Here is a 24,526-nt window from a genome sequence, read left to right on the forward strand (position 1 = left end):
GCGACAGACAGCCCTATCCCGGTCGCTCGGTTGGATGCAGCAGGTGTTAAGCCCCACTGGTTCCATATTGGAGAAGCGATGGTGTGATTACCGGATGCGGATGGACTGCTGGAAATTATCCTGGAGGGGTGTCGAGTCGGTACCTGATCGACCTATCGACTGGGGATGTGGAAGAATTCAGAAAGACCGGCGGCTGAGCGGAGCGGACAGTAGCGAGAGGAAAGAGTGTCACTGATGAGATGAGCATGTATAATGCACTTGGCGATATATCAGGGTCTTGCCGTGATGGAGAACAAAGAAATGATTGGCATTTCACGGGAATGTGGTGGTCGGCGACGAAACGCGACGGACAGTGCTAGCCGAAGCATGGCTGGAGGATAGCGGCAGAATCGAGGGTCTAGATAGACACGGCATTGAGGCAGTTTCTGCGCAACGGTCGGAGAATACTTTGTAGGATGTGACTCCGGTGGTGGGCGTGGGAGCTGTGGCAACGGAGAGTGTATGTTTCAGAGTTGCGGCTCTGGTGAGTGGGCTCTTTGTGAGAGATGAGTCAAGAAGGAAGGAGCGACAGGCCGTGGTGAGGAAGGCGCATTTGGAGCCAGGAGAGGCCAGGATTGGGAGGACATGTGACAGGCAAGGAGCGCTCAATCCCAGGACCGGGCGAACGTTGCCGGCCACGTGTGAGAGATGCCGACGCCAGACCCTGGTTGTGGGTGAATGACTAAGGGCAGCCCCGACACGGCGAGGGGGCGAGATTGTGAGAAACAAACATCGGCTAGCGCTATTGGAGAGTTGGCCTCGCTGAAACGCGAGGCCATGAACGATGTTCCTGGCCAATTAATCCTTTTCCACTCCGTGTCGATGGCAGCTGCTTTGAGCGTGGTCAAACCGCTGATGCGCCGGCGTGAAACAAGTCGAAGGCTCGTCTAGGGCCGGTCGGCAGGCATGCGCTGGCGGGGGTGCGATTGGCTGGGGGCGCCATGCAGCGCGTTACAGGCCCATTGCCAATATTTGGTGTTGGCCAGTCGTGGTGGGTGAGGGTTACGGGCAGCTGGGACGGCGCGGTGGAGTAGTCAGCCTCGAAGCCTGCGCATAATAGTGCGCACGAGATGATGGAGGTGAATGGAGGAAATATTGGCGCAGAAACGACGGTCGCAGGTTAGCAGCGCAGATTTTAACAGTGGGCGCCATGGATGGCAGGCCGCGGATGCGAAACAGTGGGTTGGTGGGTGGCGTGTGTCTGGTGCAGCGAGCTCCCGCAGACGACGCGACCATCTGCTCGCCCTAGGCGTCCCCAACTGCTGCAGCGCATGGAGGGCCTGGCATCGAGGCTCGCGATAGGGCGGCCCACGCCAACCGCCCCCCGGCTGGCGTCTGGAGGCACGTCGTCTACTGCATGCCAGCCGCTGTACCCAAGGCTCCCTGTGCAAACACAAGTCTGTGCGGGCCATTTTTATCCCCTCCACACCCGCGCCCCAAAAGAGCGCGCTGTGCTGTTGCTTCTCTTGTCGACTGCGCGCGCTGCTCCTACGTCGAATTATTTCTGCCTCTCCGCCCCAGTGCATAACGCGCGCCCGCCCATCCCCCCGGCTGCGCCCGCTTAGTGTTGCACCAGCCTCTAACCCGCCCAGGCTGCCCGCAGCCCTCGACGCTTCGTGTAGCGGACTTCCTACAAGACCCTGCCACCTCACCCTCCTACAATCTATCTGCCCCTCCCACCGCAACCCACGGACGCCCACACGCGACCATGACCACCGTTGTCGCCAATCCCCCGGCCCCTGCCCAGCATGCGGCACCGGCGCCCACTGACGGCGTCGGCTCCTCGAGGACATATGCTCCCATCGCGCCCTCGACTCTCTCTCCCCACCAAGTGACGCCCAAGTCTCGCTCTCAGCTGCCACCTCAGGATGCTTCACCTACCTCCTCCAGTCCAGGTGCACACCACAGAGCCGAGACCAAGCCCTCACCTTTTTCGTACGTCGTTTAGTCTTTCCTCAAGATCTTCTTCCTCGTCATGCCGTCCTCCTTCGGCCTCCTCTCCCACCTCCACCTCCATGTCCCCTCCCCACAGAGACATCATGTCCCTCATGTCTAACCGTCCCTCCTCTCGCAGGTCTCGCGGCCCAGCCCCCAAGATCGTCGTCAAGAAGGAGCCCACGTCGCCAGACATGCCTGCCACCACCCGGCACCGCCCCCAGCGCCTCAACCTAGCCAACCACAACATCGTGCACTCCTCCGGTGCCCTCACCGCTCGGCCCTCGGGCCAGGGCAGCGCCAACCTGCACGATGTCGGCATGGCCTGCCTCTCGCCCGGCTTCCACACCCAGGACCCCGGCATGCGCGAGCAGCTGCAAAGGAGCTTGGATGTAAGAGAGCGTCAAAGGCAGATCATCGAAGCGCGCCAGAAGGGCGGCAAGGGCGGACCACCCCAGATGGAAGACACCAGGAACACCGAGATTGGTGCCTTTGGACGCACAATCAAGACTCCTTCCACCTCCCGCCGGAAGGGGCCACCACCGGGTCTCTCCATCGCGCCTCCCTCGCATGAGACTTTCTCGAGCGACCGTGTAATCCAGTCGGCGCCGATAAACCAAACCTTCACGGGTCTTCGCGGCAACGCACCTCCCTCGCGACAGCTGGCCAATGGCCCATCCAACCTGTCGCAATCATCACACATCCACCACGTCCCCGCACAGCAGACCAGCAACCGGTTACCGCCCATCTCAGACGTCTTTCCAGAGCCCCTCGGAACAGCGCGCAACCCCTACCACCATGGCAGCCCCGGACACTCATCGCATTCCAACGTGCAGCCCCCAATGCCCTCACCGAGCTTTCCGCCCCCACAATTTACACAGCCGCCCCCAACCTCAAGGCCCCGCGAGTACAAGTCCGCAGAGGAGGCTGTTCAACAACTATCCGGGGGCCGCGAAGATCTCCTGCCCCGTCTAGTCCACTACGGCGGCCACCAGCCCCCAACACCCCCGTCACCAATGCCCAAGAACGGACAATCAGCCTACCCATCGCGGCCTGATCTGCACCGCAGTGGCAGTTCACGGAGACGCGGCCGCGACGAATACGAACAAGACAACGGTACCCCGCCGCTGGGTCGCCAACAACCTCGTCTCGGCCCCTTCGGAGCCGGACGGGACTCACCAGAAACTCAACTCAAGAAGAAGGAAGAATTCATTGGACTGTGCGCAAGAGCTTGGGATCTATTTCACTCATGATGATACCCGGCCTCGGCTTTGATCTCGATAATTACTATTTCAGCGACAAACTTGCAACTTATTCTCATCTTTACGGCGCAACATCACTCTCGCTTTACCACTATTATTCTTCAGCCATGCAGGTTCGCTTTCAACACCGCAACTTATTACCCCTTCGTATTCGCAATGTTTGATTTCAATATGTCTTTGTAAAAAGCGCCAGCGGTCTAATTTCAGACCCGCAGGGTTATACCCAGACACACGCACGCACCGCCATTTCCATATGTTGTTTCCTTTTACCATTTTCTCAAACCTTGAGTTTGAGTCTATTCTGGAGATTATGTTCATATGAGTTCTAGGATGATGGGCATTTTCGGCAAAGCAACTGTTTTGCTATACGTGGCTGAGGCCGTCTTGAAACACACCATGTCTCATGACCATTCTCACTTTTCTTCCTTTCCTTTTTTCGTTCTCTCTTTCTACTTCGCCACTGAAACCGAGACTCCTTTTTTGAGGCGGTGGATCTTTCTGGTTCTTGTTTTGGCATATCCCGAATGTGGAGGAAATACCTTTTTCGATTTGTTGAGAATTGTGTGTTAATTCTGTTAAGCACGCGCAAATGTCTAGTGGATCGGCGGCGAGAGAGGCAGGACAACAGTTAAATCGGAGTAGCGCTCACGCACAGTGACGCACTTTACCCTAGCTGCCACAATAAGAATGTTCAATTTTTGCACCGATTTTACAAACTATGATGGTTTCGGTGCCGTGACTACGTGGTTGCATGCGTTGATTGGTGACACGCGACAATACCTTAGTTCCACTTAACTAGACTGCGGAAATTCCATTGGACGACAACACATCGTATTTCCTAGTCTTGCAAGTCGGTGTGCTTCATACATGTACCTCAGACAACGAATGCGCAGAAAAGACACCGAGTCTAGCCCCCCGGTATACCAAGACCACCGGATTCAACCTCACACCGCACACGTGAGACTACACGTATGTATGCAATGCTAATCATGCCCCCTGTTCTCCACTCAACACACGCGACAATAGCAATGACGTGCGCATCTCAAAATAAAGTGATTGCGATATTCACCATACCCACGACTTCTCCTGTCCATCATGTTTATCATTTCGTCATCGTAGACCTTGTCTCCTCCGCGGATGTTGTTGATCTCTGTCTCTCCCCACTATTTCTTGTATCAACATGCCTGTACGAGCGCGAAAATCGTAGATCTACTTGAGATCGGAATATGCAGCCCTACGCCGGGTCTATGTAACAGATTGATGAGCATACAGCGGGTTGGCAGTTGTCACGAGACTACCATGACCGACCGCGTTTGGCGGGCAAATCGCATCCGTGAGATACGCAGGTGGGACAGGGTAGGAGACGGAGGGACTTCGGGGGGTTGGCAGGTGTGATATGTAGATGTGATAGATGTGAAGTTGGTGATCTTGAGTGTCTTGGTGATGAGGGTGATTCGGGATGTGGAGGACAGGCAGCATGGACAGAACATCCATCTCATGCGAGAACGACGCATTGCGGTGATGATCTTGAAAGCAATAGTCCAGTTACGCACCGTCCTTCACAACAACATCTCGGGCGAATACTCACGCACGACAACCATCCACCATCGTATCGCAATTTTTCTATGATCAACCCAAGGATACCTCTCCCCTCTCCTCTCTCCTCTCCCTCCATCACCGCATCATCATCCATTGACATCCAAGTACCAAGCTTACCAAGCTACCAATTTATCCCAGCACCCAGCACCCATCACTCGAATTCCCCACTCTTCACTCGCTACAGCCTGTCGCAGCACCCTAGCTAGTTTCGAAACAAACGTCGTTAGTACGTGAGTCAGTTTCCATTGATCAATTTGACGCAGGGACCATCATGGGCCTGTTCTGCTAGTGCGTGTGTGCTGGTCAGGGATAATATGAAACAGCCGCCTCTTAGCTTCGGAGGTGGGCGTAAAGCGGAACGGGCTCAATGCTAAGGAAATGGACGAGTGATTATGAAGGTATTGCATGGGATGGGATGGAATAGGACCTCGGGAGATGAGAAAGGGTGATGGGAGGGCGAGTGGGTGACATGCTATGGGAGATGGGAAGGAAAGGCGGGAAATATAGTTGAATTGGAGATACCCGTGTGTATGGTCCGCCAGCCAGAGGAGAAACAACAGCCGTAACAGACCATCACGGTAGTAAACGTCTATCCCGCCATCTAGCGCGTGATGCGCGATGGAAAACGTCACCGTCACGTACGTTGGCTAGGTGAAAAGGCGCGTTCAAGGTTCGAGCGCCACGAAAGGAGGGATACGTCGTATTGTCAAATCTACATTAGGCCTCGTGACTACAATCATTACTTTCTTACCAGGACCATGCGGCTTACCAGCGCAGACCAGGATACTCCCATGTTCGGTTGTCTTCTCGAATCTCGCTGACAGCACGTATCCAACAGCGTCGTTCCCAGTTCCCTACCTCGGACACGGTCGGTGCTACAATGTCAGATCTGACGATTACATATGCACATGGGCATGGGCATTGCGCGCTTGGTGCCTCTTCTCTCTTCTCACCGCCCTGTGCAAATACAATATTGTTCGATAGCTTTCGTCGCCAAAGTTACGTGTTCAGAAAACATTTTGAGTTGAACAAGCTGTGCAAGGACTTCTGTGCGCGCGACGCGTTTTTTGTTGATGGGCTATTGAATTTTGAATCGCCAGCAGGGTTCGGCGCCCGATGTAGGTCCTTTGGCACGCGGAAGTTTCCTGGGGTGGGCGTGCGTTTTCCTCTTTCTCGCTTGGTCGGTTGATTTGCCGAGGGCACGGGCGCGGCGAGATGTGGTTGGAGGTGGGAGCGGATGAACGCGCTTTTGGAAGGAGGGTGATGACTTTAGGTGCTGTTGTGATGCGCTTGCAGTATAGTCGCAACGTCTGGATGACTGTAACGTTTCGCGCGTTCGATCATCTGCTCATTGATCTCGGCCCCAACGTCGACCAGAAATCGAATCATTGATACCAGCGATGCATCGGCAGCCGCCCACAAGGCATGTTCATTGACGATAGCTCCACGTTCAACCAGGTATCGGCACAGTGCCTCGTTCTCCGTAAGCACGGCGTGCGCCATCAGCCTGTCTTCTGTCCACCTCCAGTGCTCTTTGCGACCACTCGATGGGAGCCGCGGTGTGACGCGCGTACCATTCTCTACCAACATGCGCACTATATCCAGACGCCCTCGTTTTACAGCTACTTCCAAAGTATCGTTGTCAAGAACCCTGGCATCCGCACCACGATTCAGAAGCAGGCGAAGGATCTTCTCGTTGCCACCTTTGATGGCTTGTTCGAGCGGACTGTCAGAACCAGTGTAGGAGGCTTCAGCTCCTCGTCTCTTGACATGCGCCTTCTGTTTAAGTAAAGCTCCTTGCTCGAGAAGTCGTTCTGCCACATCGACTCTTTGCGGGCTCTTCCGTGCGACGAGACACAAGAGTGTGTCGTGTCCAGGATATACGGCTTCGATACCATGGGTTTTCATCTGACGAGAGGCTATCAGGCCAAGGAGCTGAGTGACGAAATCGGCCGATGGACTTTTGAAGACCCCGGACACCAGTGTATGCTCATTCAAACTGTGAGTACGATATGGCCCTTTTCCGGGCAAGTCCCAACGCGGCTCCATGATGAACCTCACTACGTCCAAATGGCCCCCTCTCAATGCAGCCTCAACGGCTTCATGTCGATGATATGTTGACTGTTGTTGGAAACTCGGATGCAGGAAAACCTTTTCGAGTAACGCCGTGTTCCCGTTCTCAGCGGCAAGAGAGGCAAGGTCCTGTTTACAGTCTATTGTAAATCGTCCATTTTCACGCGTTCCGCACGGATTCGACCAGGGAGTGAGACAGTGCGATATGATCTCGTCCAAGATGGGGTCATTGAGTAGAGAATTTACTCCTTCTGGACAGTCGTTGAGTATGGCCATCTCCAGAAGGCATGCTTGATCGTACATTCGACACTGAATTCGGTCTTTAGAACGTGCTCTCGACAATATGCGCACTGGATTGCAACAGAAGGCATGGATATATTGTCGCAAGATCGTGTGCAGTGTTTTCTTGTTAGTTTCCTGGGGATGGCTAATCCGGCGAAGACGCTCGGCTGCGCGATATATGCGTTCGCATATCTCCACATGGGCCCATTTCTTCCCTATGATCTTGTTGGTGAGGAATGTCTGCCAAAAGGCGACAAACTCGGGCGAGTGGGAGAAGCCAAAGCGATATCCATGTACGTCGTCCAGTAGCTCGGATTCTTGGAGCGCATCCTTCACTTGTTGAGAGAACTCCTCTGCCGAAGAATTAGCAGGCGGCATTACGGCTGCGCGTTAATTGCTGTTGCATACTGTTCACCAGCCTCAATCGTAACCCTCGCTTGAGACCTCTGACATTGACGGCGTGTATCAAAACCGTGCGCAATATCTCTGCTGGTAGTGCAAGGAGGTTTGCCATAATGCGAGTGGCGGGGTGGTGGGGGAATATGGACAGGCAGGCGGGATGTTCATCTGGGGATTACGCAGTTGTACTTGCCTTTATGCATTACGCTAGACCAGTTTCACTCCAGGCATCAGGCAACAGGCAACGCCACCTGCAGCCACAGATCAGAAGAGGTACGACACGGGCGAATGAAATACGCTGACGCGCAATGTTTCTGATAGCTATCGTGGTGCATTCGAGCGCATTTGAAATTGCGAAGGTATTTTGACTTGGGTCCTCTCTCACGACTACTGTACACTGCATGCGTATGCGCAAGCTTGTCGCTGCATTGCCTCATACCCGGAAAACCCTGAACAAATCTGCAGCTTACATTGAGATGCAAACATGCAAAGTAGTCGAACCAAGGCCAATGTAGGCTCCAGGATGATCGAACTCATCCCTCGTTTAGTATAGTAGCCTCCGGCATCTCTGCCTTCCAGTCCCTCACCGCCCTCGCGATTGAGATTTCCGTGCCTCGATTTCCCTTCATCCGCTCACAGGAGTAGAAATAGTGCGGCCAGACATGGCCGTTCTTGTCCGCCGTGGCAGCTTTTGTCAGTGATTCCATGGGAGAGAACGCGAGAAGTCTCATGTTCGATTCCCGATCGCCCATGTATCGCACGATGCTGTCCACTCGGGCCTGGAACGCGTAGCGCTGCTCTCCGCTCTCGAGTGATCGGCGGAAGAAGCGCATGAACTCTCCTTGGCGGTGGTAAGCTTTGCGATAATTGGGCGGGTTGGTCAAGCGTAGTAGTCGTAGGCTTTTCATACTGGCGATAGCACTCAAAGCCCTCTCGAACTCGGTTGATGCTGGAAGTACGGATAATTTTGGGCCGAGGAAGTCGCCCTCTGGACTATCTGGGTCGATCTCGTACAGGTTGAGGCATAGTTGCTCTAGGCTTGGACATGCGATAGCGACCTTCCGCAGGTCTTCCGCGCTCATACATTTGTTGGCATCTTGTCGGTGGATACCTCCGTTTACGATGAGTAGGTCCGTGAGTGTCTCCCCGTGGTTGATGACGCCATCGACATCCATCTTGACGCAATTGCCGCACTCGAAGTGTAACTGGCGTAGTCCGTGGAAAGAGAGTAATAACAACTGTAGCTGTGAGAGGATGTCATCTGACGCGTCCTCATTCACCAGGAGAAGTCGCAGCTTCCTCAGAGAGGGTTCTCGCTTCTGGAATTCAGAGCACATAGCTTCCAGCAACTCAGCGACGCGTCCGGTATGAACAAGGACGAGCTCGGTGAGGGCAATAATGTCTATCCGCTGGAACATGGTGCTAAAAGTCGCAGGGAGCATAAGAGCACTGATGTAAAGGCTGCTTAATTGAAAGCTGACCATGTCCGACTGCGTCGTGTCTGATCCACCTTGCGAGACTGCAGATGTTGTATCGACCCCGAAATGACCTTCTTGCAAGCTGATTGACGTCGACGTGACAGTTTTGCTCTGCGTCATATAGATATGCGTCAGCTTAGGACATCGCACCCATAGCTCCCGAAACTCTCGTGGGGTGAGTGTGTTTATAGAGACTTCCATCCGGGTGAGGCCTGATAAGGATGAACCAGTCCACGGCGATTGTAGTATCTGCGACATCTGGACTCCAGGGACGAGAAAATGTTCGAGTTTCGGGTGTATCTGGAGTAGGAGCTCGAGCGTACTGATAGGCACGCCGCTTCCGCTCTTGAAGCCACATAGTTGACCGCGAGGGATAGCGGCCAGCAATTGTGGCAATTGGTCCGCTTCTTTGAACGCGTTCGGTCTGTCCAGAAGGTTGATTTTGCGGACGTGCTTAACAATGTTCGAGGCGGGAGATGCTAGACCTAGCACATTTCGTGAGCCAGTCTTGGCCAGGAGGTCGGTAGTAAAGATATCCCACATGATTGGCATCACTACGACCGCCCAGTCTCTGCTGAGTAGCGACATGGTCTTTCGGTCCTGGAGCGCGGGTAGGTATCGCACCACTGCGCATTTCAGCTCCGCGGGCAGTCGGCCAATATGATCTGTCGCCATGTCGGCAGAGTTACAGACTACAATAGGGTAGAACAAGCAAATCTGAAAGTCTGGTGTCGATGTAGGCTCCAGGGTGTTCGCGTTATACTTTGATCAATGTGTCGGTGGGCGCCGGTAATCTGGGTGGACCGCGAGGTGTCCGCGATGTTTTGGGCTTCCGAAAGTATGCAACCGTGAGGGCGAGGGCAAGGGCGGTTGAGCGACCAAGTGTAATGCCAAGGCTCGGTAGTGCGATATCACCGTGAGAGCAGCGTTGTGGTTTTCACTATCCCAATGTGGAAGGACTTGACGCGCAGGAGCGCGCTCCAAGCGTAAGCACGGTGCTGAGGGAGTCGCCGCCTAGCCATAGTCTTTTAGGTGTCTATCACGTGTAGTTTTGCAAAAAAAAATGGCTGCTGCCCGTAGCTGTGTCTTCACCGCGAGCTCAGAGTGATAGAGAATGGGCGAAAAGAAAATGGCAAAAAGAAAGTTGCCTGAAAGCTCTCCAACTGGGAATTGAACCCAGGTCTCCCGCGTCATTGTCAAAAGCCAGAAGGCCCAGGTGACAAGCGGAAATACTGACCACTATACTATTGAAGATTGTTGTTTTGATGAAGGAGTGAGTAATTTACCCAAAGATATCGCCGTCAAGCCACGCAAGCGAGGTAGCAGGCTTTCGAACCGACAGCGCAGTTAGAGGGTGGTGGCCGGCGAGAGACTGCAATGAGATTTTGCTGTGTGGGGTCGAGATTGCGGCGGAACAGATTATTGGTGGGGCTATCCAACTCTTCCTGGAATCGCAGGAGCGACTGGTCACATCCAATGCAACGATGTGTCGATTCGAGTGCTTACTTATCTGAGTAGGCTACGCAGCAAATCGTCCGTACCTAGATAGTGTCTTGGAAAATGATGATGCTACACCCTGATCTTAGCCTGAGCATTACATGTTTAATCGGGAACGCATTAGACTTCGCGATCTATTGCGGACCCAGGTTCCATTCTTCGTTCTCGCCGCACATGTAGTGAATCCGGCTACTGTGTGCATGACTTTGGGCATAATGGGTACGATGATTACGCGCGCAGACTTATCTAGCATGAGCTTAGAAGGTCTGGAGATGCCCAGATCATGGACTGATCGTGCCCTGTGATACCTAGTCAGGGTCTTAGTATATCGAAAAGTGTTCGCTTTATCTTACTGTGAGGAGACCAGAAGAATTGAAGTACTTGTAAGCAGAGCTAACGAAGAGTCTTTGGTGGGAGAAGTGAGGTTGCGAGATGACGATCTTCCCATCTTATGTAATCTGGCACTTAGCATCCTGGGCTGCTCGCGCGCCCAGCGATCTCTCACATCTAGCCACACCCTTGCTCAACCTACCAAGGTACTTCACTCCTACACGCAGCCTACACGCGCATTACTGCGCATCATGGTGTACACACTTCTTGGAAAATATGCACCATTTCCTACGCGCAACACAACCACTAGGATCATTATGGCGCATCACGACACCACTCGTCTTAATCCTGGAACGGACTGAGTACCCACGCGCAGAACGCCTTAATGAAGATATGCATCGTACAAGAAGGTCGGAGAAGACTTCTAGCAGCATAGTTTGCGGGCGGCGTATCATTGCAGCTTGTTTTGGTGACCTCGGGAAGGTTAATGTCGCATCGCAGTACAACCTCGAAAGCCTCGGCCCCTCTACTCGTCCTTCGCAGTCCGATGACCCCCAACCACGTAGATCACTTGCGCCTCACAATCCGCAATACATACAAGGAGGAATGGAGGAGCAAGCGTAAGGCTTCCAGAGCACGGCCTGGTGTTGCGTCGATGGCTTACCTGATGCTTCATCAAATGCACTTGGTCACGAAACGTCGGCATCGTACTGAGAACACATGCAAGTATGTCAAGGGTGTAGACACGGTCTAGAACGTGCGACACACGTATCGTTCAGTCTATGTTCCTCCTGGTTGTACGTTCAAAGGTTTGTCAGCTTGCTGCGATGACACCAAACCTCCTATGAGCTGTATAAAGCGGTTACAATTACGTAGCAATGGTGGCCTCTTCCTACATTTCTCAGTTGACATACAACTTCCCTAGTAGGCAACGTTACCCCAAAATCAGACACCAGCGCAGACCTATACATCATGTTAGAAAGTATACAATTATTAACAAATCATAGTGTTTATGTAGCAACACGCGACACAGGTCCGTGAGTTTGTGTGCTGCTGGACGTCGCAGCTCTGCAAAAGCTTTTCACTACTAGTAAACTTGGAAGTGAACGCTGGGTGCACGGTCCCCGATTGCTTCTGCCTACGAATACCACGAACTCCTGCCTGCAACTTTACCCACCCACCTGAGCACTACCAGCGACGAACTACGTCGAGAATCCTCAACTGCTACCGAATATGGCCTGCGCACCCAACTTCGCGAGTCTTCCCAACGAACTGAAGATAAGCATCTTCTCTTACATCAGATCAAAAGAGGAACAGGCAGCTGTTTGTCTTGTGAGCCGCGAGTGCAGAAAGATCATGGCGCCCCAACTGTGGTTTTCGCTCGACCTAACACCCACGACGATGTCAACCGCGAAGACAATGGCCCTTTTAGATCCGGACAACCGTATACTTCACCACGTCCGTCGAATTTCAGTTTACCACGGCCCACGAGATTCGCTCCGATGTCACTCTCAGGAGTTCGAGTCTGCAATCCAACTCATCATAACTGCATTACCGAGAGACACTCTACTTTCTTTCTGCACGTATATGAACTTTGATCCCGGGCTTTTGCTCAACCTACTTCGCCATCAGAGGACACTTGATCGTCTCGAGATACCTACGAGATTATCAGACCGGAACCCATCGATCGATCTTCAAGTTTCTACGCATGCATCTTGGGTTTCCGCTGCGCTGCGCGAATTGAGGAGGCTACAGGTCCACGTTGGCACGGTGGATTGCGCTCACGAAAACTGCGCATACTTGCTAAGAAACTCACCGAAGCTTCGTCAACTCAGCATCATGCCCGAAGAACCTCTAGGGCTAACTAGGAGATACGATGAAGCTTCTATCGGTAGTTCGAAGGGATGTGACGCTTTTGGTGGTCCATTTGCAGACGGTGTTGTAGTGCAGCCACTGCAGCTAACACACTTGCAATTACGAGTCGATTTGAAGCTGCCTCGACCCGAAACTATACTCGGATACGTCAATTTCTCTGGACTTCGATCGCTCTCAATCGACGCTTGTGGTCACGTAGGGCCATTTCTTGCAGCGCTTGCTGCTCAGTTTTCTCAAAACTGTAATCTGATCGGGTTAGAGATCGGATTGCGAGGCTTCGAGATTACCCCAGATGAAGACGTTCGGCTGATTGAAGATGTGCTAATGTCCTGTTCGAGTCTTCAACGCCTCTGGATAGGCACAGGGCAGGCCAGAACGGTGAATACTTCATATATCGTTCGACATGGTAGCACGTTACGAAAGCTCGGTCTGAGCTTTAATCCGGAAGGTTCGACATACTATTCCGCACAAGATCTGTCTCTTATATTATCATCCGCTCTGTATCTAGAGCAACTGGCTGTATACATATCTCCAATCGAAATGGGCAGCGCACAATCTCTTGGCACAGATTTCACGCTCACAATACCGAGCTCTTATAATGTGCCTAATGCCTTGGAAGCATTCTTGGTAGGTTCTTGAAGCCCAGGATAGGTATCAATCAATTTAATAACTAAGCGACAGGCTTGCATTGGACGCCATCCAACACTCCGAAATTTGCGCATGATTTCTCTCCCGCATATCGACTACGGCCTTTCGCCAAACCCTACTTTCCAGAACCGAGTTAGCATAACAGATGAACTCGTGCCCAGCGCAGCTATGACCATGCAGTCGCCTGCTACAGCCATCGTCCGTTTCCTCGACAAGCTTGGCTCGGGTATAACATTGTTCGGGTTTTCCGCCGAGTACATGCCTATAGCCCGACCAAGAAAAGATACCAACGGCCATCTATGGCCTCGTTATTTCTATACTCGCGGTCGTACTATCGATGCAATGGGCGCGGGGAGAGTTGCGGCTGTTCCTCTGCCGGCTTGCGCTCTGCCCGAAGGGTCGTTGTTTAGTCGATCTTATGTGAAATAATTGGGCTTCGAAGCAGTCTGTCTGAGACTACGAAGAGTGGATTGGATTGGCAGATAGTGTTTGAGATATCACAGTTGTAGGAATGATTTGACTATGCGTTACGCCTGAGGTTCTTTATGGATGCATCGCTTGCAGGCTGGACATGTTGGGGAAGTGACCTTCGTCTTAGACACTCATGTTCATTGTTTGTAGTTTATAGCCAGGGCAAGGCTTCTCGCATGCTCGCAACGGTCGAGAGATAGATAAGAAGGTGGCACGCGGCTGTTGATCTGGCAAAGCAAGGAGGGCAAGAAGTACGAGGGTGCGATGCCTAAGTAACTAAGATCCTGCGCGTTCAAGACAATAATATGATTAGGTACCTATAGGTGGAAGGCTGGTGTCTAGTGTATTGATAATGGAAACCAAAGTTGTAAACGGCTTCAACCCACTGAGAAAAGTACCAGGCGTCTCCTCGTAGTCTGACTTGGCGAAAACGATATGTCCTGGCGAGACAGACATCCTTATCTTGCATAACGCGGGCGTCTACATCTTCCCCAGCGCCAGTGTTTAAGACTCGGCTGCGCATATGAAGTCTCAAAACCATTGGCGTTCTCCGGGATTAGCAGCCCCAACGAACGTCTACCGGGATAGTTAGTATAGTTTATCGGTCGTAGAAGGTAATCAGCTTACGGTTTGCAAACAGCTTGAACGAATCTGCGTTGTTCAGTGCCTTCCTGGAAGACAGCTTAACGGAAGGCCAGTAGTCATAAGCCCAGTCCTTGGTAGGAGGGCTATACACCTCTGAAGAATGCGTCATCTCGTGCAGAAGTACATTGCCCTGATCCTTGGCTGAACATTGCCCTTCCGCTACTGCCGGCTTGTCCCAGTAACCAGCGCAGAACGTGATGCCGAGACCATGCGGGCCGTAGTATGCAAGATTACCATTACAATAGCCGAGACGGTCATGACAATAGAGATTCAAGCTTGCACTAGGCTTGGCGCATTCTCGTGCTATTGCGGTGTATCGGGCGGAAACCTCAGCTTTCGTAGCTGATGTTGACGAGTGGAAGAAGGTCTCGAGATGGCGGTGGCCGGCTCGAGCTGCAGCTGCAGCTCCCAATGCTAGCTTTTGACAGTTCTTTTGTGCCTCGGCGATTGCATCATTCATGAAAGCTATGAAGCCTGCGTCAGCGTTTGTGCGAGTCTGTGATGGAAAGGAGTACGTACGTTGGCAAAAGTAGGGATCGGCTGCACGTTCGGCTACTGGCTTGTGAGTAGCCGCTTCGGTACCGTTGACAGTGATGCTGAGCTTGTTGGAGCTGTATTGGAGATGGCCAACAAGTTCGGTCGAGTTGGGGTTGGCGTATTGCAGCATGCCGTTCGCGAACACATCAAAGCTTCCGCCGTTGCTGAGATCGTGTAGAGAGGCAGCTTCAATCGTCAACTCTTTCTTGTCTCCAGCTCCAAGAACAAGGAAGTCGTCTGTGGATAGGTTGTCGGTATCAAGGTGAACACTGCTGATGCCTTCGAAAGGAACCTTGTTAGCTAGACGTAGGTCAGTAATAGTTTGTCTTCAGTCGCGTTGGATTTGGTAGGTCTAAGTAGAACTTACAACTGTTGCTAGCGAACATCGAGATGCGCTCGACGGGTAGCTTCTCATCGAAGAGATTGGCTCTCCTGAGAAGGTTCAAAGCCATATCGCCGTTGTTCGTCACTACGACCTTGACGGCGGAGTTACCCGAGGCAGTGAGCTGAACGCCAATCGCGTGGCAAAGATGTGGATCAGGGAAACAGTCCACTACTTGCCCGTTTGATGAGTAGGAGTTGTAAAGAACGTCTATTCGCACAGTCAGCATAGTCTATACAGTGTGGGCATGTGAGCTTACCCTGTGCGAACACCACGAAAGAATCTGCATTGTTCAGCGCCGCCTCGGCTGTCTTTAATCGCTCCGTCGTGTTATGGAGGCCATAAGCCAAGTCTTGCGTGCCAGGCTTATAAACCTCTGGACTGTGCGTTAACTCGTGTAGAAGTACGGTGCCCCGGTCTCCGCCGTAACCTGCCGGGTTCACTCGCGGCATGCCCCAGAAGGGTGGGCAGATCGTCACATAGCCGCCCCCACCCGTATAGAATACCACGCCCTCACCCGTATAGAATGCCACGTTCTCGGTCCCACACTGGTTGTGACGGTCAAAACAGTGGTAACTCAGGCGTGGCTTGGTGCATTCCTTTGCTATTGCGCGGAACCGGGAAGCAACCTTCACCCTGATGTCTGACGAATCCGAGTGGAAGTAGGCCGGGAACCTGGGGTCTCCATATGCGGCTTTGGCAGCGTGCAATGCTAGTTCCACGCACTGACGTTGTCCCGTTTCAATAGCTACGCGCTGGGAACCTGTGAAGCCCAAGTCAGCGTTTGCGCGGATCTATGATGGTATGATGAAGGGAGGAGTACGTACTGCTGCATTGGTCCTCGAAATAGCGCTCGGCTACTGGCTTGGGAGCAGCCGCTTCGGTGCCGACTGGCGCGGCATGAATGTAGGTGGCCAAGAAAGCCAGGAGGAATAGAATAATAGGCCACTTCATTTTCGAATGGAAAGCTGGTGGAAATGTTTGGAGAAGATTCGGAGTGAACTGTTTAGAGTTCTACTGTTGGCAGTGAGTCGTCTTATAATGTTTCCGAATCAGCATATAAATACTAGCGTAAGCGAGGGATGGATGGGGTTTCTGGTTGAGATTTCTGCAAATCAGCCGAAGCCAAAGCCCAAACTTACTTGCTCTCATGACGGTTATCGTTTGGAAATACCGACCAATCTCGCAAGAAATGTATGGATCGCAGGAAACGTGAATGGTTCGTCGCGCGTTGGTTGTTGCAGTACCGTGGGACGGAATTGAGGCTGGGAAGCGATCGAAACACAATCATGGTGTTAGCACGCGACACGTTGTCAGCGTACGTATCGCCCTTGCGATAAATGACCAGTCCGACCCAGAACCAGACCGCAGTCTGTGTCAAAGGCGCACTCTATGGCCAAGCTCGTCGCCGAAGCGACCCGCAGACTGCCCATGCGATAAGGCTGTGTCGTTTCTACCGAGCAGTTCGATGGACCCGAGGTAGCGCAGATACGAGGCTGATGTTGAGTCGGTAGAGACCAACGTTGAGAAGTGGAGAAGGCGTGGGTGGATATCTTGTTGAGCGAAGGGGCGAGGTCGGCGCTTGCCGTGGCGGGCTGATGTATCGAAAAACACCTAAAGGTAACAGCAAACCACCTTCCCACTTCTACCCACTTCCCCACTTCTACCAAGCTTCTCTACCCGTTACTTTGTCTGGGAACTGCGACATATCGTCTTCCTTCGTCTTTGATATTCATCCGTCCCAAGTGCCCTCTACCCCTAATGGGACGTATCCTCATCGCTCGCCGGCTGTACCCAACGGGGACCACGTGAAGAAGAAATCGCCGGTGCCAAAGTCTCCTGCCCCGGCTCTAAGGACGACCGTGAGCTTGGCCATAATGGAAAAACTCTACCCCCCTCCAGACATCGGACTGGCAGCTGGAAGAAAATACTTCGCCATCGAGCAAGGGTCTCAAGCTCGGTCGCCCTTGATCTTTTCACTCTTATCCTAAGTCTCTTTAACCTCCTCCAGATGTCGTTCTGCACATCTGCGATGTCCCAGAGGCGACCCAGAAAAGACGAGCCAACCACACCTCCCGCATTTCACATGACTCTTACGCAAGAAGATAGTCTACGAAAGAGGGAAGTATCGCATCTCCAGGAACCTCTGTGTAGTCTCTCTTTGGACAGCCTCCTCTTGATCCGAATCATCAGCCCCACCGACGACCACGGTACTGCGGTGCTGCACCAGACCAGCAACATTCCAGCGAATCCAGCGAACAACATTAAAGCTATCGCAATTATACCGTATACCAAAGTACCATCTTAATGACCTGCCCGAAGGACTAGACCGCAGTCTAAGTTAAAGGCGCACTCTATTTATTCCTCCTCTTGATCAATAAGTTAGGTCGAAAGGACTAGATAGAGAGGTTCAAATACAAACAAGTACACCGTCTGCAATCACGCTCCGTCGGGTAACTACAAAGGCCAGTACGCAGCGAAAGTCAGTACGGAGCGAAAGTCGCGCCTCCCATCCCCTCCGCCAACATCGTCGGCTGGGCGGGCTAGTCGTCACTCATGAGTAGCCGGGGAATGCACCCAAGAACCAAGATTCAATAAATATCCACGCTCACTACGAGCCCATCCGTGTCGCACATGATAATGTCGTCAATTTCGTCCCCAAGCTTCTCTGTCTTTCGCGCTCGAGCATGAGAGGTCTTTTCGCGAGGAAACCTTGGTTGTGTACATTGGGGGAGAGACATTCGGTAACGGTGGTTTCTTCCCCAAGCTCCTTCCCCCTGTGGAATGGAAGGGAGCACGTTGTGTGGTTGCTAGTATCTAGGTACCTAATGAAGTTCGAATCAATACACAGATCTAGATGCAACAGCTCCATTAGAAGACTACATTGTCGTGGGTACGATACGTTTATCAGATTATAACACAGTGTATGCAGCAACGCGATACATGGTAAGTGGAAGCGGCAATCTCTCTGAAGACCACCAGGCTACATTTGGTTCAGATTGTAGCCTAATCGGGACTAGCGCCTATATACGCGACCCACTCGACTGGAAAGAGCAAGCAATCTGAGGTCTCCTCCCACACCCTTCTAAGTAACCCACACTCCGAACAAATCGTCGCGCCTAGCGCCTCCGTTCGCTCGCGATGGCCGGCCCTGGCGTCTCAGCCACATTTTCCGACCTCCCGACTGAGATGAAGGCCGCCATCTTCGCCTACATCCGTCAAACCCGTTACAGAAAGACGGTTTGCCTTGTTAGCCGCGAATGGAGAGACATAATGGGGTAAGTTCCGACCGTTCGGAAATGTATGTAAGAGATATATTAATTTTGTGCGTCTAGGCCCATGCTCTGGAAAACTCTTCTTCTGAGATCCGCCGCCAACTTACCAGGAGAGTTGGCTTGTTTACTGAGCCCAGATAACAGAGTGCTAGCCCACGTGCGCTATATCTCGGTTCAAACCGACGTGAGGGGCGGCGTGGAGCTCGAACTAGGTTCCGAATTTGGGGTCGCCTTCAAACTCATTCTTGGTGCGCTCACAAGAAATTGTCTTGTCGGTATCAAGTTCAATATGAGCGCCAACTTGCCTACGCTACTGAGCATCCTACAATCCCAGCAAACATTTCAAACACTTTATCTTCGGACCATTCTCTCCACCGGGAGCTTATCTGTTGGCACAAGCCTTACGACACATGGATCCTGGGTCACACCCACGCTGCGCAATATTCAAAAGCTGCGGATAACTCTGCTCGAAAGCAATGAGAACCGGTACAAACACAGCGCCTTTCTTCTCAAAAATACACCGAGACTGAGGTCACTGTGTTTCGCATGCGAATCTGGTATCATGCCTCTTCTCCATGACCCCTTGAGTAAGCACGACGCGTTCGGAGGGCCGTACACAAATGGAGAAACTTTCAAGACTCCGGAGCTGATCAAGCTTCAACTGAAAGGGTTGAACCTCAGAACATACCCCGCATCTATCTTTGCTTATATCGACTTCTCTCGTCTTCATGTACTATCTATCAGCCAGTGCACGAATATCGGGACGTTTCTTACGGCTCTAGTTGCCGCGGTCCCACAAGCCGCAGCCTTGAGCACATTGGAGCTAGCAGTGTATCACAAACCAGCTCCCATGGATACACAAGCAATTGAAGCTGTGGTGAAATCTGCTTCTGCGTTACAAAAGCTCTGGTTGGACGTGGGATCAGGTTGTGCGATCAGCGTATCCTGTCTAGCTCGACATGAAACTTCTTTGCGGCATCTTGCTTTGGTAGCTTCATCCCAATCAGGACCACCACCATACTACTCCAGCTCTGAACTTGGTAAGATACTTAACCAGGTGCCAAATCTAGAAGATCTAGCGATCAATCTCCCTCCGATTAGCCTGGGTTCTGTCCGGTTTCTAGCCGCCAAGTTCAGACTACCCGCGCAAGATGAAGCAGATCCTGATTTTGATGAAGTTTCTTCATTCTCCGAATCCTTGGTATGCAAGCGCCTCATGAGAAGAGATTACTGCTAATGTAAAACAAAGGAATGTATCGCGAAACATCGGAGTCTCAGAACATTGCGAATCGCGACAACCCCTCTCATCGATTGCGACACAGTGCCGAACCCAAACTTCTCGGAACGTATCGGACTTCCAGAGGAGTATGTGTATGCATCGCAGGCAATGATGCAAAAGTTTGCCACAGAGATCTTTCGTTACTTCGCCAAGCATGGGTCCAAGATCAATACCATACTCTTGTCACCGGACTATATGGCAGGAGTCAAGAGGCCTACACGCGATGAAAATGGGCATATGTGGCCACGGTACTTCTATAGATGTGGCTGGACTCGGAGTACAAATGGCGAAGATTACGTTGTAGCTGTTCCGGCAGAGGCGGTTGACCTTGAGTATTTCGATCGACCCATCTGGTGAGCGGCCAGGGAGAGACGCCGTTGGCATTCGGTCACGGAGATTTAAGGTGTGAAGAAAGCTCGGATCGCTGTCAAAACACCAGCGATGCTCACAGAAGGCATGGTATACATGAGCGATTAGACACCGAGATGAACTTGATAGCTAGTCTGAATTGACCACACACATGAAACACGAAGCTCCTCAAACCACTGTACCATCAAACCAAACCCATGTTCTCAAACTCCTCCACGAGCATACATTGCCTCTCCTGCCCCTCAATCTTTCCCACAAGCTCGTGTGTCGTCGCCTCGCTCTCATCTTCCAAACCCAGAACTTCCAGCTCCTCCACTTCCATCTCACTGCCACACGCCGAACCCAGTACTTCCTGCTCCTCAACCTTCATCTCACTGTCACCTGCCAAACCCAGCACATCCTGCTTCTCAGCTTCCATTTCATTCTTACGAATCAACTTCCTCATCTCCTTCTCAAGCTTCCTGATATCTCTCTCTGTCCCATCCTTAATCCTCCTCGCCCTCGCCTTCTCCTTCCTCTCCTTCCTCCTCTGGTTAATAGCCTGCCTAGCCTGAACCCTCAGGTCACGACTTAGCTCCCTTCGCGGCAGAACCTTTACATCCTTCAGCGCAGCGCCTAGCCAACCACCCACGAAGTCTTCCCCCGCACCTCCCGTGACGAGTTCCCCGTCCAGTCTCACAGCTGGAAAACTAACGCTCCGATCGAGTAACTCCGGCGGGTACTCAGTTAAAGCAAGCTTCTTGAACCGCTGCGAGGCTTGACGCATGCGTTGGTGAGGCTCTATCCTGGAGAGAGGAGGCAACCAGTGAAACTCCACTTCTACGCTCTTCTCGGCTAGTTGTTTGGTAAGATGGGGTATATCGTCTACAAGCCATCTATCCCTCACCAACCCGAACGGATGGCCCTGTCTCATACTCTTGAGGACGCGTTGCACATCTGAGAAGATGAGCACGCGGTCGACGTGCTCAGTTATCTTGGGAGACGTGGCTACGCGGAGCGCTTCGCCGATGGATAATAGGATGGCTTCGTTTGCGCTGGTGTAGTGTGCGATGGTGACTTGGGCGGTCCAGTCAGCAGTTGTAGGTGAGTTGTAGCCGACTGCTATGGCGCAGGGTTCGTTGCGCAGGTCACCGCTGACGGTGCTGTTGATCCAGATGGCGAGGGTGCGCTTGGGAGGCTGGGTGTAGCTTGTGCGCGCAAATGCTGTGGCTTGGGCTTTGGACTTGATGTGGATTGATGTCGCGTAAGTGTAATTGTCATCGCGTCGAGGCTTTGAAGTAAAGTGATCGCGGAGAATGGTGTCGGGGATGGCTGCAGGAGCTGGGGATGTCATGTCGGCGTCCATGGCTCGGAGATTTTTCAATGTGCTGCTTTACTGAAGTACCAACGGCGGTGTCTTACGACAAAGCCTTTGCGGAAGTTGCGAAGATGGTATGCCGGAGGCTCCACGAACCTTGGAAGGCAGTTACTACTCAAGTAGGCTAGTGATAGAAGCGGAAGGCGCCACTCACACTCGAGTGAATGGCCGGACCCTGGTTTACGATCTCAATTGGGCCTACAGTACCACTACAAAGACTTCCGGGTTGTCTGTGATTGGCACCAGAGCGCTCACCCTCACTGTGAATTGCGCATGCTGTAAGTGGCTAGGCGCTCATTGTGGGTCATCATGGGACCAGCGGATGGAGACTAAAATACAGGCGCTTTCTCATGGTAGGCAGGGCAGCGACGGGAAACTTCAGTATCAACGACACCATAGAGCAACGGTCTTCATAATCTTCATTGCATGTCATAGCACGTATGCCTTCAGGCCCTGTCCTGTATACCACACCTCCTAATATTCCCAGCTTTTGACTCCCGCTTCCCATCGCCACGATCGAGATCTACAAATACAAAGCGGAGCAAATCAGATAAGATGCCGCCCCAGAAAAACGCAAAAGAGTCGTGCCCATGGGGCTTTGGGGGGATGAAAAGACACAAAAGACGCTCGCCGTGCTGGAAGCTATGCACAAGACTGCACAGATGGACGGAAAGGAAATGCTAATAAAGCGCAACGCCTTCAAGGCTGAGGTATGAGTTTGGGTTTGCAGGTCCTCCCGCCCACTAGGCGGCAGGCTGGGCACCAAACTCAGCGCCGCCGCGGCCTCTGGGTGCGCCACGGCCGCGGTAGCCGAAGCTCCGACCGCGTCCGCGACCACGGCCACGTCCTCGACCGCCCCGGTAGCCATCGACGCTGCCCTGGCCGAAGGTCTCCATGTTCTTCTGGCGCTCCTGGCTCCTGAACTCTTGACCGCGGGTGGCAGCCTCTTCTCTGTCCTTCAGCTCGCTCGAGATGTTGTCGAAGAAGGAACTCTTGTCGTACATGGATCCACCAGGGATGACGACTTCTTCCTTCTCCGTGGAAGCCTCGCCAGCAGGGACTGCTGGGGCATCGCCCATCGGGGACCCAGATGCGATGGCTTCCTTGACCAAGTCCTGCTTGTTGAACTTTGCGTTGGACGACTCAAAATCAAAGTCGGTTGTGGGCACTTCCATCTTGGGGTGTTGAGGGTGAGCACCACCTCGTCCTCCTCTTCCGCCCCGACCACGGAACTCTCCTGTTCCTCGTTGACGAGGCTGGTGCTGGCGGCTTTGCTGTTCGCGCATGCCTTGCACCTGCTGTGCCAAGTTGTTCATCGGGTCCGAGACAGGCGGTTGACCTTGCGGTTGACCTGGTGCCTGGCCCTTGTTCTGGAGGTTGAGCTTCGCCATGGCCTCAGCGACAGCAGCAGTTGCTAACTGAGTAGCGTTTTGTTGCTGGGCAGCAGTGGGCATTTGCGCAGGAGCGGCAGAGGGGCCGGCACCTTGTTGTGCTTGAGGCGCAGCCTTGGTCGCCCTTGGGCTGGGAATTGGTACAGCAGGAATGATTCGACCACCCTTGGGTCCGCTAGGCGCGCCCTTCGCGGGTTGTTGACCGTTTTGGGGGTGGGGTGGTGCCAACGCAGCCGATACATCGGGCTTCGAGTCGACTGGTGGCGGGGGAGCCTGCTTGCCTGCTGCAGCCGGTGATGCCTTCGCGCCGTTCTTAGGTTGTGGCTTGGATGATGCACCGTCTGCCTCTGCTACCTTCGGTTGCTGGACCTGACCCGGCTTCTCATCCTTGCCTGCTTGAGGACCCTGAGGACCCCGGGGGCCTTGTGGAGGTTGGTTCTGGTTCAGGCCGGGAGGGCCAATGGGCATGTTAGGCGAAAAGGGACCAGGTGGCTGCTGGAAGCCGTGACCCGGAGGGAACCAGCCTGGAGGCGCTCCGAATGGAGGCGGCGGCATGCCAAACGCGCCTGGCGGGCCTCCAGGGAAAGGACCTGGGCCACCAGGACCACCAGGGAAACCACCTGGAGGACCGAATCTGTTTCCATATGCACCAGGGCCGCCAGGACCACCGAACGGAGGGTATCCACCAGGCGGGAATTGGCCTGGTTGAGGAAAGTTCGGCGGCGGTTGTTGACGACCGGCGAGATCTTGTGGACTGCCCTCTTGCCGCGACTGGGGTTGTTGTACCTGTGGCGCATGCGTCGCGTCAGCTTTGGCTTCGTGAAGTATGTAGCAGAAGCAGCTTGGGTATGAGGATCTCAGAAGGAAGGCAACGGAAGATATCCACACGGTTTTGCGCTCTCGGTGGTTTAAATGATTTACATCCGAAAATTTTACATCATCGAAAAAGAAAAGAAATGGTGGTTTTGTAGACTTACTCCGATGATGGCTGGGTCCTGCGGCATGGCAGGCTGAGCCTTCTCCTTGACAGGCTCTTCGATGCGCAGATCCTTCACATCGCTGCCTCGAAAGACAATTTGCTCGTACACGACGTCTGACGGTGGGTATTCGTCTTTGCCGCCCTTGCGGCCCTCTGTGCCGAAGGAGCGCACATTGTCTAATGAGACTGTGGAGGCTTCTGAGTTGATCTCGACGAGTGTGCCGACATAGCTGGGGGCTGTTAGTCGCGTCGCGCAACGCATTCACGCGATGGAGGACTCACCGGATGTCACTCTTGGAGATGAGAGAAATGCGAGATCTACGCGTCCGACGTCAGCTGGAGCTCCAGCTCGAATTGGAGAGCTGCGACTAACCCGATGAACTCGGACATGGCTGTGTAACGTGGGTATCAAAACGGGTATCGA

At 53.1% G+C, this 24,526-nt stretch overlaps 5 protein-coding genes and 1 non-coding gene across 6 annotated transcripts; 1 reads left to right on the forward strand and 5 right to left on the reverse strand.

The window, feature by feature from the left end:
* Positions 1-1,747: 1,747 nt before the first annotated feature.
* On the forward strand, positions 1,748-3,227 carry J4E90_008446 (uncharacterized protein; the record flags this gene model as incomplete). The annotated part of the gene is made up of 2 exons (XM_051437973.1): positions 1,748-1,974; positions 2,114-3,227. 2 exons carry the CDS (start codon positions 1,748-1,750, stop codon positions 3,225-3,227), a joined length of 1,341 nt encoding a protein of 446 aa, XP_051287972.1.
* Positions 3,228-6,104: 2,877 nt separating this feature from the next.
* On the reverse strand, positions 6,105-6,743 carry J4E90_008447 (uncharacterized protein; the record flags this gene model as incomplete). Its single annotated transcript, XM_051437974.1, has 1 exon — positions 6,105-6,743. One exon carries the CDS (start codon positions 6,741-6,743, stop codon positions 6,105-6,107), a length of 639 nt encoding a protein of 212 aa, XP_051287973.1.
* A 1,379-nt stretch (positions 6,744-8,122) lies between these two features.
* J4E90_008448 (uncharacterized protein) lies at positions 8,123-9,742 on the reverse strand (the record flags this gene model as incomplete). Its single annotated transcript, XM_051437975.1, has 1 exon — positions 8,123-9,742. One exon carries the CDS (start codon positions 9,740-9,742, stop codon positions 8,123-8,125), a length of 1,620 nt encoding a protein of 539 aa, XP_051287974.1.
* A 480-nt stretch (positions 9,743-10,222) lies between these two features.
* On the reverse strand, positions 10,223-10,321 carry J4E90_008449. The gene has a single exon. It is a non-coding gene; the product is annotated as a tRNA-Asp (tRNA).
* A 4,165-nt stretch (positions 10,322-14,486) lies between these two features.
* Positions 14,487-16,406, reverse strand: J4E90_008450 (uncharacterized protein; the record flags this gene model as incomplete). Its single annotated transcript, XM_051437976.1, has 4 exons — positions 14,487-15,370; positions 15,438-15,662; positions 15,712-16,215; positions 16,280-16,406. The coding sequence occupies 4 exons, from the start codon at positions 16,404-16,406 to the stop codon at positions 14,487-14,489; spliced, it is 1,740 nt and encodes a 579-aa protein (XP_051287975.1).
* Positions 16,407-20,559: 4,153 nt separating this feature from the next.
* Positions 20,560-21,720, reverse strand: J4E90_008451 (uncharacterized protein; the record flags this gene model as incomplete). Its single annotated transcript, XM_051437977.1, has 1 exon — positions 20,560-21,720. One exon carries the CDS (start codon positions 21,718-21,720, stop codon positions 20,560-20,562), a length of 1,161 nt encoding a protein of 386 aa, XP_051287976.1.
* Between the last annotated feature and the right edge of the window lie 2,806 nt (positions 21,721-24,526).

This window comes from Alternaria incomplexa (genome assembly GCF_024043165.1).
Source record: "Alternaria incomplexa strain BMP 0042 chromosome Unknown scaffold_13, whole genome shotgun sequence".
Classification (NCBI taxonomy): Eukaryota; Fungi; Ascomycota; class Dothideomycetes; order Pleosporales; family Pleosporaceae; genus Alternaria; species Alternaria incomplexa.